General features: G+C 43.5%; 1 protein-coding gene across 1 annotated transcript in view; it reads left to right on the top strand.

The window, feature by feature from the left end:
* Window positions 1-12,746, top strand: part of hecw1a (HECT, C2 and WW domain containing E3 ubiquitin protein ligase 1a) — a gene marked incomplete at both ends in the record, with an annotated part of 355,736 nt that overhangs the window by 192,864 nt on the left and 150,126 nt on the right. Inside the window, 3 exons of the mRNA XM_083631916.1 lie at window positions 6,683-6,825; window positions 9,178-9,278; window positions 11,356-11,613. Of these exons, the coding sequence (XP_083488042.1) occupies window positions 6,683-6,825; window positions 9,178-9,278; window positions 11,356-11,613 (502 nt within the window). The remainder of the gene's footprint in view (window positions 1-6,682; window positions 6,826-9,177; window positions 9,279-11,355; window positions 11,614-12,746) is intronic.

Raw genomic sequence — 12,746 nt, 5'->3', positions numbered from 1 at the left:
AAGTTGTAAAAAGAATTTGGATACGTGAAATGGTTTTGAAATGATAAATGTCTGAACTTTTAACTACACATGCCCTGACACTAAACACACACACACACAAACACAAACACACACACACACACACACACACACACACACACACACACATATACACACACATATATACACCCATACAAACACATATATACACACACATATACACACACATATGCACACATACAAACACACATATATATACCCACACACACATATATATACACACACATACACCCACACACGTATCCACACACATATATACACCCATATATACACACACACATATATACACACACACATATTATATACACACATATACACGCACACATATATACACACACATATATATATATATATATATTAGGGCTGTCAAACGATTCATTTTTTTAATCACGATTAATCTTGCGATTAACTATAGTTAATCGCGATTAATCGCATCTTTGTATCGCATGTTTAAAATGCCATTATTTAGCATTGCAAAGCATTTTTAGTTGGATATTAATCATTCTTACCAGTGTGTCGTGATTGGGAATCAAATGAATTCAAATAAATGTACTTTGTGATCTTGGATTTTAGATTTATTTTCAATTCAATAGAAGTGGAATGTAGACAGGAGGTAACAATGTCTACAAAATATAGAACCGATACTTCGGGCGGCGGCGCTGTGGAGCAGTCGAAACCCAAAATGACACAGCCGAAGAAGGCTGTATCTGAGCTAAAAACTTTGGCACTTCCATGTGAATAATGGCTCGGTATTGGAATTGGAAACTGTGTATGATAACGTGTATATCGCGTGAAGTCATTGGAGCCGACCTCCCAGTGGTTAGAGGACCCGCGCATCCGAGACTCTGAAGGAAGAATGAGTGATGAGTCTCGCGCTAGCTAGCTGGCTGCTAGCTATTTTTAGGTGATCACTCGCCTCAAACTCGATGTACTTCAGTGATATTTTAATTCCGTCTTACACAAGGTGCAAACTACTCTTGACTTGTCCACTGTGCCATTTGGGGAGTTTTTTAAAGTAAAACGAGCCATTTAGAAGCGTATTGCTGTCGTTCTCTTCCATGCCTGCACAAGCAGGAGACAGGAAACCGAATGGCTTCGCTTGACTACAAGTATGGGTGCGACGAAGGGACAAAATAGCGGCATGCGATTAACGCGATTGAAAAAGATAACGCGTTATGGTCGGCCCTTAACTCATTCACCGCCAAAGACGTCTTTGACGTGTTATCAGAAATAGCCCTCCCCGCCAATGACGTGTTTGACGTGTTTTTGTTTTTATTAGTACAGCGCGTAGTTCAAACACTTCCCCAGCCTGTGACATGTTATCAGGTCCCTGCCACAAAGGCAAGCCGACAACACGATATCAAACACATACCGCAGCTGTTGTTTTGAAATGAGCAGGAGGAAAAACAGAGAAACAGAGAAACGCGCTTCCTTGTGAAGTTGTGCAGAGAGGAGAAACGCCATTGAAACGCCCCTCGGCACGCTGCACGAGCTGATCGGCTTGTTGCAGGGCAGCGGACATCGATCGTTCGCGGTAGTCAAACCCGTGACCAACATGATCGATCCTGGTCCCTCGACCCCGTTCCTGTGTCCCAGCCCGAAAGAGACGAGACGGAGTCACAACTGTGTGAGTTGGAGGAGAACAGCAGCCTCGCCACAGAAATGGCTTTCACACAGAGCGAAGCAGCACGGCCACTTTCCTGTCGAGGGCGAGGAAGACTGGACTGACTCCAATGCGACAGGACCCGGATGATCTCGCGGTAAGGAGTGTGTGTGTGTGTGTGTGTGTGTGTGTGTGTGTGTGTGTTAGGGATGTCGAAAATCATAATTTTTCTTGACCGACAACCGACACTCATTAGCCGACAACTGTCGGTTAACCGAGAAGATTAAAATGCGCTATTTTACTGTCTGTGCCCCATTAAACCTTAGGCCTACCAAATGCTTGATTTTTTTTCAGTAGAAAGCGTTTATTTTTACATCTACAAGCAGAAAAAAACACATTAACAAAACGAGAAGACAAGTTAAATCCTCCAGCCATCTAAACAAAAACATTCCTCGGATAGGCTATGATAGGAGCTGCACGCATTTGCAGAAGGGGGAAATACGGAGGGAAAAAACCCATACTCACGCTCACAATTCTTAAATGAATTATCTTACTGCATGTGTCGTAAATAGTCTAATAAAACCAGCAGAAACTAATTTTAAAAGCTCAGAACGAAACGTGTCGCTAATTGAACGAATTTCCACTTTGAATAGCACATCAAGACACCGCCCCAAGCCTTCACGCTGCAGGGCGCACTGACGAAGCGCTTATTGCTCTCTCCTTCTGACATTCTCACTAATTCAACAGTGGTTTACCTGCTTTTGAGATCTGCAAAAAAATAGTTTGCTTCTCTCTCCACGCTTCTCCCTCTCTCTCTTTATCTGCGACGAGGGCTGTAGGTGGCTATTATGCTCTCTGTGTGTCCGGCTGCACGACATGACGACGAGTGCAGCAAGTCCGCACGCTGACAGCTGTCAGCATTGCGGGACTCGGGAGGATGAACAAATGAGGCAGGCTGTCCAAACTTTTTACCGATCTAATATGAGATGCAGAGAAATAATTATATATTAATAGCCGATGTGTTTAGAAGAGCATTCTCACTCTTGCTGTAATCGTTGTGGGATTATTACACCTGAGAGACAGACAGACCCGGAGAGAACTCAATTTACGGTAAAAGTGTGGATTCCTCAGTGAATCGATGTGGAAGACGCAGCTTGTTTTGAAACGCGTCATTGAAAGTAACCTCATGGTCTCATGACAGTGGCTGGAACACAGAAGGAGCATGACTGACTGGCTCGCTGTAGTCTGCACAGCACAGGGCAGGGCGTCTTCTCCCGTCTGGTCAAAGCAGAGGGGAGGCGGGGGTGTGGCGCATGTGTGGAGCTGAGTTTATCACAGAGCACATCTCGCACACGGGGGGAGAGGCGGACAGTGCACACTGCTTTTCCATTTGGAAAAGCCTTTCTCTAAATGAATGTTGTTCTGGCAGTGGCAGGAGCTTTTAATTCCTATATAATGCTGCTACAGTAACTACTTAGGCTAGTTAACATTGTTGCTTACCGCGAAGGAGGGAAAAAAAACACCATATTGGCAACACGTTGTATGCCAATTTAATATGCAAATTAACCGTTTGACCGACATGCTTAACCGACTAATGACGTTGTCGGCGGTTAACCGGTTAACGGTTAACCGTCGACATCCCTAGTGTGTGTGTGTGTGTGTGTGAGAGAGACTACACTGATCTCTGCATTCTATTCTATGATCACACTCACTCACACTGAGTAAACTGTATTGTTGAATGTAAAAAAAGCACATCATGTATATATATATATATATATATATATATATATATTTTTTTTTTTTCATTTGTGTCATAACGAATAATATTTACATGTCTGATGTCAGTTCAAAATAAAAGAATTGAGAGCGAGTTCTGCCTGAGATTGTGTGATTTAGAAAAATGCCATTTTCTGCAATTTATCTTCTCAGAGAGACCTTTTTGGTGAAAACAGGGTGTATGTAAATGGCTATAAGTAGAGTACAGAACATGCTAAAAGCTCACTTTTTTTTCCCTGGTGAACCCAGAGACGTACATCTTCATTTTGAGGTATTGCAAATCACTTTGGTGCTAATAGATAATTTACTGTGGGTCTTGAAAGATGACCAACAATTATGAAAATCTTTGGCCTGTGCTAAATATTGGCAGTCCTAAACTGGCCATGAATGAGTTAATCGCATCGCGATTAACGCGTTAATGCTGACAGCCCTAATATATATACACATACATTCATATACACACACGCATATACACACACACACATATACACACAAATATATACACACACATATACACACTTACACACATGTATATTATATATATATATATATATATATATATATATATATATATATATATGTACACACACATATACACATGCGCACACATTTATACGCACATACACACACAAATATATACACACATAGACACACATGTACAGTACAGTACACACACACACACACACACACACACACACACACATATACACACACATATATACACGCATATACATACACACTCATACATACACACACACACACACATATACACCCACATACATATACACATACCCACACACACATATATATATATATATATATATACACACACATACACAAACACATATACACACATATACACTACTACTACTATTACCACTACTACTACTGCTTGGACCCCGTCAGGTCACCGGATCTCAACCAAACTTTGTGCCTTTGTGTACATATCAACTCTGACTAAATCCACTCCCACTACTATTACTACTATTGCTACTACCGCTTGGACCCCATCAGGTCACCGGATCTCAACCAAACTTTGTGCACTTGTGCACATACATCAACTCTGACTAAAACCTAATACTACTACTACTGCTTGGACCCCGTCAGGTCACCGGATCTCAACCAAGCGTTGTGCACTTGTGCACATATCAACTCTGACTAAATCCACTACCACTACTCCCACTACTATTACTACTACTGCTACTACTGCTTGGATCCCGTCAGGTCACCGGATCTCAACCAAACCTTGTGCACTTGTGTACATATCAACTGACTAAATCCACTACTACTACTACCACTACTACTACTACTATTACCACTGCTGCTGCTACTACTACTATTACTGCTTAGGACCCCGTCAGGTCACCGGATCTCAACCAAACTTGGTGCACTTGTGCACATATCTCTGACTAAATGTGCACTATTTGGTCTCTATATCTGACGTATAACCCCCAGGTCACCGGATGCTTGGACCCTGTCAATCGCCACTTGCGGCTATATTTATTATTATTATTATTATTATTATTATTTTACAGCTGGATACAACAGTATTATCATAAGTCAATTTAATGGCAGTAACCTATTTTTGTGTTTGTTTTTTCAATACTTATAATTTAATACTAATTTAATATAATGTACAAGTGGTAGAGTCTATTTGTTTCTACCTATAGCGCAAGTGCTGAAAGTCGGTAGTATATACAAATTAACAATGTTTAACTTCCCTGCCTACCAACACGAGGTCGCAGGTTCGCGCCCCTGTGTAACCTCCAGCTTGGTCAGGCATCCATACAGGCACGATTGGCTGTGTCTGCGGGTGGGAAGCCGGATTAGGGATATGTGTCCTGGTCGCTGCACTAGCGCCTCCTCTACTTGGTTGGGGCGCCTGTTCGGGGCGGAAGGGAACTGGTGGGAATAGCGTGATCCTCCCATGTGCTACTGTATGTCCTGCCGGTGAAGCTCCCCGCTGTCAGGTGAAAACTGCACATATGTCGGAGGAAGCATGGTGTTAGCCTATGGCTCTCTCCAGATCGGCAGAGGTTGGAGCAGCGACCGGGGCGGCAGGGGGAAAATTGGCCAAGTACAATTGGGGAGAAAAATGGGGCGAAATCAGATTTCTTTTTTATATAATTTCGTCCAGGAAGTTTTGCGAATGAAATGAAGGTACAGTAGAAAGAGCAATAATAATAGTAATAGTGATAGTAACACTGACTGGACCAGATCCCATATTTACCAAAAGGAAAATATCAGCCCAATATAGTCAAACAGATTTAATGGTCAAACCTACACAATGTAACACATCAAGTGAAATTCAATGACACTGACCAGCTTAACCTGTATGGGCCTCTCTCCTCTGTTTGTTCAGTGGTTTAACCTGTATGGACCTCTCTCCTCTGTCTGTCCAGTGTTTTAACCTGTATGAACCTCTCTCCTTGGTGTGTTTGTCCAGAGGTTTAACCTGTATGAACCTCTCTCCTTGGTGTGTTTGTCCAGAGGTTTAACCTGTGTGGACCTCTCTCCTCTCTCTGTTTGTCCAGTGGTTTAACCTGTATCGACTTCTCTCCTCTGTTTGTCCAGTGGTTGTATGGACCTCTCTCCTCTGTTTGTCCAGTGGTTTAACCTGTATGGACCTCCCTCCTCTGTCCAGTATTTTAAGCTGTATGGACCTCTCTCCTCTGTCTCTTTGTCCAGTGGTTTAACCTGTATCGACCTCTCTCCTCTGTCTTTGTCCAGAGGTTTAACCTGTGTGGACCTCTCTCCTTGGTGTGTTTGTCCAGAGGTTTAACCTGTGTGGACCTCTCTCCTCTCTCTGTTTGTCCAGTGGTTTAACCTGTATCGACTTCTCTCCTCTGTTTGTCCAGTGGTTGTATGGACCTCTCTCCTCTGTTTGTCCAGTGGTTTAACCTGTATGGACCTCCCTCCTCTGTCCAGTGTTTTAAGCTGTATGGACCTCTCTCCTCTGTCTCTTTGTCCAGTGGTTTAACCTGTATGGACCTCTCTCCTCTGTCTTTGTCCAGAGGTTTAACCTGTGTGGACCTCTCTCCTCTGTCTTTGACCAGAGGTTTAACCTGTGTGGACCTCTCTCCTCTGTCTTTGTCCAGTGGTTTAACCTGTATGGACCTCTCTCCTCTGTCTTTGTCCAGAGGTTTAACCTGTGTGGACATCTGTCTGTTTGTCCAGTGGTTTAACCGGTATGGACCTCTCTCTCTGTCTCTTTGTCCAGTGGTTTAACCTGTATGGACCTCTCTCCTCTGTCTGTTTGTCCAGAGGTTTAACTTTGTGTCTCTGCCCACTGACGTCCTGGAGATCGAGGTGAAGGACAAGTTCGCCAAGAGTCGGCCCATTATCAAACGCTTCCTCGGCAAACTCTCTGTCCCTGTCCAGAGGCTGCTGGAGAAACATGCCATCGGGTACAACAGACACACACGCACGAGCGCACGCACACACAGAGGTTTTTTGTGTGTGATTATTGTGGCCAAAAATACTTGATTTTACTGTGGCTTTTCTCAAAATTGCAATCCAATTTGCAACGTTATATATGTGCTTTTTGCAGTAAACTGTAGGAATTGGGAAAAATCGCAACTAAAAGGAAAACAATTCTCTCTCTCACATGCATACATGCAAACACACACACACACATACACATACACAGCCTTCACCTACAGTATTCTCTCCATTTAAAGGGATACACCACTTTTTTGGGAGTTTAGCTCATTTGCCGCATCCCCCCCACCTAACCAAGATACACCATGCCTTACCGGCACTGTCCGCTCAGTTTACAGTGAGCTACAGTCGTGAAGTTAGTAATTATCACCATAGAATGGAGGCTAATGGTACAGCTGTCAAAAATCTGCCAAAACACACATCTCACGGTGCCAAAATACATGTTGTACTTCGGGTACTCACCACACGATGAAATATTAATCCAAAATGCACATAATGTGTCTTTTTGGAAGGAAAAGAGGTTTTCCTTCCAAAAAGACTGATTATGTGCATTTTGGATTAATATTTCATTGTGTGGTGAGTACCCGAAGCACAACATGTATTTTGGCGCCGTGAAGTGTGTTTTGGCAGATTTTTAACAGCTGTACCATTAGCCTCCATTCTATGGCGATAATTACTAACTTCACGACTGTAGCTCACTGTAAACTGAGCAGACAGTGCCGGTAAGGCATGGTGTAGGGGTGGGGGGGAAAATCGATACACCACAGTATCGCAATATTTTGCCTGACGATATCGTGTCGATATTTGGACGCCAAATATCGATATTGCAAAAAAAAAAAAAATTTTTTTTTTTTTTTTTTTTTTTGCAGGCCATGCCAGGCCACCGGGCTACTATAAACTTTAGTTCCAAGGCCAGCAGTAAACAAACGGTAGCATATTTTCATTTTGTTTTAACAGTAACAGTTTTGTCATAACAGTCATTTACAAATTCCCCAGTTACTGAATGGGCTGCACAAAATGTTTTGTGTAAGTGAAGTGAAGTTGCAAAAACTACATAAGTACAGTAGTCCACACACACATCCAGTTAAGGTGGACTGTAAGTAGACTGTAACAAACAGTTCAGTTTGTCAGGTGCATGCAACTATGACATGACTTTATGAAAGTTGTTGGTCTGTCTACTTGACAATGTTGCTGCAATAAAATGGTTGAAGTCAGATGTACAGACTGAAAAATTGTTCTTATATAAACCAGATGTTGACAAAGTTTTCCTTTGGGGACATCATTTGCAGTTGAAAAAGTAAGAAATCGCAATATATCGAAATATCGCAATATTCAATATATCGCAATATCGATATATCGCAATATCGAAAATATCGCAGTATCGCAATACTATCGTATCGTGACTCAAGTATCGTTTCAGTATCGTATCGTGGGCATCTGGTGATTCCCACCCCTAGCATGGTGTATCTTGGTTAGGTGGGGGGGATGTGGCAAATGAGCTAAACTTCCAAAAAAGTGGTGTATCCCTTTAAAGGATGGCTTTACCGGTAATCAACCCACTTTGTATCATATATAATCTCGGTAATTTAAGCACATGCGCAGTGTTTTACCTTCTCTCTCTGTTTATCTCACGGAGAAAAATGCTCCTGCTGCTGCCTGCAGAAAGTCCGCCCCCACCAGCTGCAAGTCATTAAGGCTTGTTAAGGCTCTCCATGCGATTCTCCGTGGATGTGCGCATACTTAAAAAATAAAAATTAACAATAACAGCTGCCCTCGGAGCAGATTCTGCCTCTCCAGCAGAACTTCCGCAGCTCCATTGTGACGCGTTGTGACGTAAAACGCGTCACAATGGAGCGCTTTGCCAGAAGAGGAAATTGGAGAGCTCCTTGAGGAAAACAGAGAGAGAAGGTAATCACTGCCCATGTGCTTATATTACCCAGATTATTAATGATACAAAGTGGGTTGATTACTGGTAAAGCCATCCTTTAAGCTATTTACTCCTCCAAGAGCTTGAATTTTGCACTCAAGACACGAAATGCAACAAGGGTTCCAAATCAAAATCGATCTGTTGATTTTGCCATTTCATGCATAAAAGTTGCATCAATTTTGCAAAACTGCAAGCACTAAAAAGATTGCAGAAATTTCTTGAATTTGCATGAATTATTGCGACCACAAAATCACAAGTTGCTGGTTGTTTTTTCACTGGTTACATTTCCCTCCCTTCCTACTAATGGCCTTCCATCTCTCGTTCTCTCTGTCTCTCTCTCTCTGTCTGTCCCTCTCTCTCTCCCCCTCCCCCCCCCCCTCTCTCTCTTCAGGGACCGTGTGGTGAGTTATTCTCTGGGCCGCAGGTTGCCAACAGATCACGTCAGTGGCCAGCTGCAGTTCCGCTTTGAGCTCACCTCCTCCATTCACCCAGGTAGATCTCAGCTCAGACATTTAATCAATCCTGCGAGCTCCCTCTACACAGCCTTAAAGAAACCCTTATGCCTAGAAATCCATCTGCAGCCTGCTTTATGCACAGCTGCAAAATTATCTTCAACTCCCCAGAATATATTCATGCATCCGCAGTACGTCCTCTCTCATAATAATGCAGATGGAATATGAAGATTTTTCGGTAGCCTACCTTGTCTTGGAGAACACTTTAAATGATTACCAGTTTCTGCGTTGTCGGCATATTTGGGTGAGCTGTCGACTGTCATCTTTTCTCTTTGATGTCTTAACGAGCAGCTGTTGAGACCTGCTGTGCGTAGGCTACATGGCGATGTTTTGGTTGGTTTGGTTGGTGACCAGCATCATTATAATAATGAAACTCAAGATTCAAGATTCATTAACTCATTGAGTGCCAGCCACTTTTGGAGAACGGACGCTCCCGGTGCCAGAGTTTCAGAGCGTTTTCAGTGATTTCTCGAGGCCCACAGAATATTGTGTGATATTACTATGTAAACATCGAACACGCACAAAGAACGATGAGACTCTATTGTATCAGCAGCAAAAAAAAGTTTATTGATATCATTTTCCGTTCTTTAGTTATCAGCCGGAGAAGATAGGTCAAAAACAGAAAAAATTGGCGTTTCCATCTAGAAGCTGAGATATTGAGCCTTTTGTGAAATATAGCATTTCAAGCAAATCACTGACTCTGAAGCTAATATTTTCTGACCTGAAACATCTGAACAGTAATTTCCTTCAATATAACAGCACCCCCACCCCCCCTCTACTGCAAACTCCTCCTCTGTGGGTGTGGCTCTGCTCGCTCTGAGTGCTGCTTGTGTCAGGCGAGTCTCTGCTGCCTGGATGGCGGCCGCTCGTCAGGGCAGTCTGGATCAGGCTCGCTCGTTTCTGGGGTTTCGGTTGTGAGCTGGGATGAAGCTGCGTCCGATTCTGGGCTTTCTGCTGCCCTGCGTGCCCCACCCCCCTCCTCCTCCTCCGTGGGAGTGTCTCTGGGGCTCTGCTATGTTTGCTCTCGCTCTGCTTTTGCTCTGTCTGCACTGAAAAGTGCCCTGCATCCCCCCGCTTTTTCACAGCCTGTCGCCGGCTCCCAGCTGAGAATAATGTAACTTTTCAGAAAGACGCTGGTGTCGGCAACTAAATCATATGGAGGGGCTATCGCAACGGAGACGGAGGGGCTCAATTGTGGCAGGCAGCAGATTGACTGCTGTTCACAGGCACAGCTAACGTTATGCTTCATGCATATCGATGCGATTTCCGTTTCCTCATGACTTCTTCTCTCTTTTCTCCTGGCCTTTCTCTAATCTGGAGAGCACTGTCGCCACTTAATGGGTCGGTAAAATAGGTTATACACATTCAACATGCCCCAAAATTTTACAGGAGATGGATCTGGCTTTGATCCACGTCCCACCGTCAAAAAACGCAATTGACGACTTTAGTCGTCATTGGCACTCAACGTTACTAAAGCAATTGGCGACTAAAGTCGTCATTGGCACTCAATGAGTTAAGAAAGGGCAATTTGGGTTGCAAAAAGCGTAATACAAAGTACATACATAAAAACAAATAAGACAAATAAAAACATTATAAGAACCAAAAAACAAATTTGAAGCGCTTTTAAGTAGTTATGCAAGTCTTAGATGTTCTCTACGATCATTCTACTGTATTATCTATTGAAACCCCAAATAATATTTGAGATAGCAGTAAACTTAATAACGTAATAACGTAATGACGTAATAACTGGTGTGAGACTGCTTTTGTGGACTGGTTGGGGATTGTCCTGGTGAAATATCTTCTCAAATCTGCAGGCACTAATTGCAACTCTTTGACACCATTTCTCATTTGTAATGTTATATTCTTCAAAAGGTGGGTTATCATTCATCCATTGCATCATATGCTATAGTTTTCTCTTGCAGTTTTCTAAGCAAAATGTTGTAGTCGGGTAAAGAGGGTACTTAGATTCAGAAATTAGGGAAAGGGGGGACTGAAGGCAAAAACAAAATTGGGAACCACTGGCCTACATCAATTCTCAGTGGATGTTCTCATCTTAGATGACGAGGAGGTCTCCCTGGTCATAGAGCCAGCATGTCCTGAGGGAGAGGACCAGGAGAATCTAAACCACGATGCCGATGCTCCTGATGATGACACACTAAGCCTGGGACCCGACATGCCTGACCTCCCCCTGGACGGCACTCCAAACCCAGAGTCGGCCAGCCAACCCACCTCTCCAGCCGTGCCCTCCACACCCGAGGACGTCCATCAAGAGGAGGAGGAAAAGGAGCAGGGTTCGTCTGCAGCAGGTCTGGAAAGTGTGGGAAAGAATTAAAAATGAATTTGATCATTTCCAGGTCTGGAATAGTTTGGGAATCTGAGGGGAAGAATTGCTGGAAAAGTCTGGAAAGTGTTTTGGTTCAGGTCCTATCCACACATTATTCTAGCATTTATGTTGTTGTTGCACCACTTTGAGATCACAGTTTTGGTTGATGTGAAGAATAATGTTCAGAGAGAGGGATGCTGCTGTCAGCATGCATTATATCAAATACCCTGCAACAAAATCACATCCAGTCAAGAACATAGTGTCTGTACCAAAATCACATCCAGTCAACAACATAGGGTCTGCACCAAAATCACATCTAGTCAAGAACATAGGGTCTGCACCAAAATCGTATCAGTCCAGAACATAGAGTCTGCTCCAAAATCACATCCATTCAAGAACGTAGGGGGCCCTATCTTCCCAAAAGCGCTAATTTAGCGTTTGCGCTCGTTTAACGCCGTGTGCAACGCAAATTGGGGGCGGACACAAGCGCATGCCTGTGATAATTGTACTGGGTATTGGCTGCCACATGCCAAAATAGGCTTTTCAGCGCTAAAATGTGGGATAGATTACCCTATCGTCAGCAGCGCGCAATTACTTTGCGCTAAGAGCTTTGAAAAGGACCTCTTACGAGCAAATACCTCCCTGCGCTGGGGGCGCACCCGTAATCTCCGTGCAGCGCAGCGCAGTGCAAAGTAGAATTCCTTTTGGAGATGTCATTACACACAGCCTAGACATACAATTATGCTGCTATAATTGGGTATTAGCAGATAATTCAGTGAGGCAATCAACTATAACTCACTGAGAAACTTTTATCACATCGCAAAGAGGGAAATTAATTGAGAAAACGTGTCGGACAATGGACATAGGCTATTTACCTTCATAGCCCGGAGGGTCGTTGACACCACAGACGATCTGTCAATAAGCTCTCTCTGTCCTCGCACGAGTGAGTACACTCTATTACGCATGGAGAGAATTACAGCATATTGCATGCCTCGCGCATACAGCCATTGCGAGACGGGAATCTGATTGGTTTTGATTGACGTAATGCCCAGCATTGCCTGGCCATGCCTGTGAATAATTCTGGTAGTTAAGACCGCCCAAATCCCATTTGCGCAGGCATTTGGG

Source organism: Poromitra crassiceps, assembly GCF_964638095.1.
Source record: "Poromitra crassiceps genome assembly, chromosome: 2".
NCBI classification, from domain to species: Eukaryota; Metazoa; Chordata; class Actinopteri; order Beryciformes; family Melamphaidae; genus Poromitra; species Poromitra crassiceps.
Note: the sequence above shows the minus strand (reverse complement) of the source record. Positions and strands in the feature narration are given on the sequence as shown.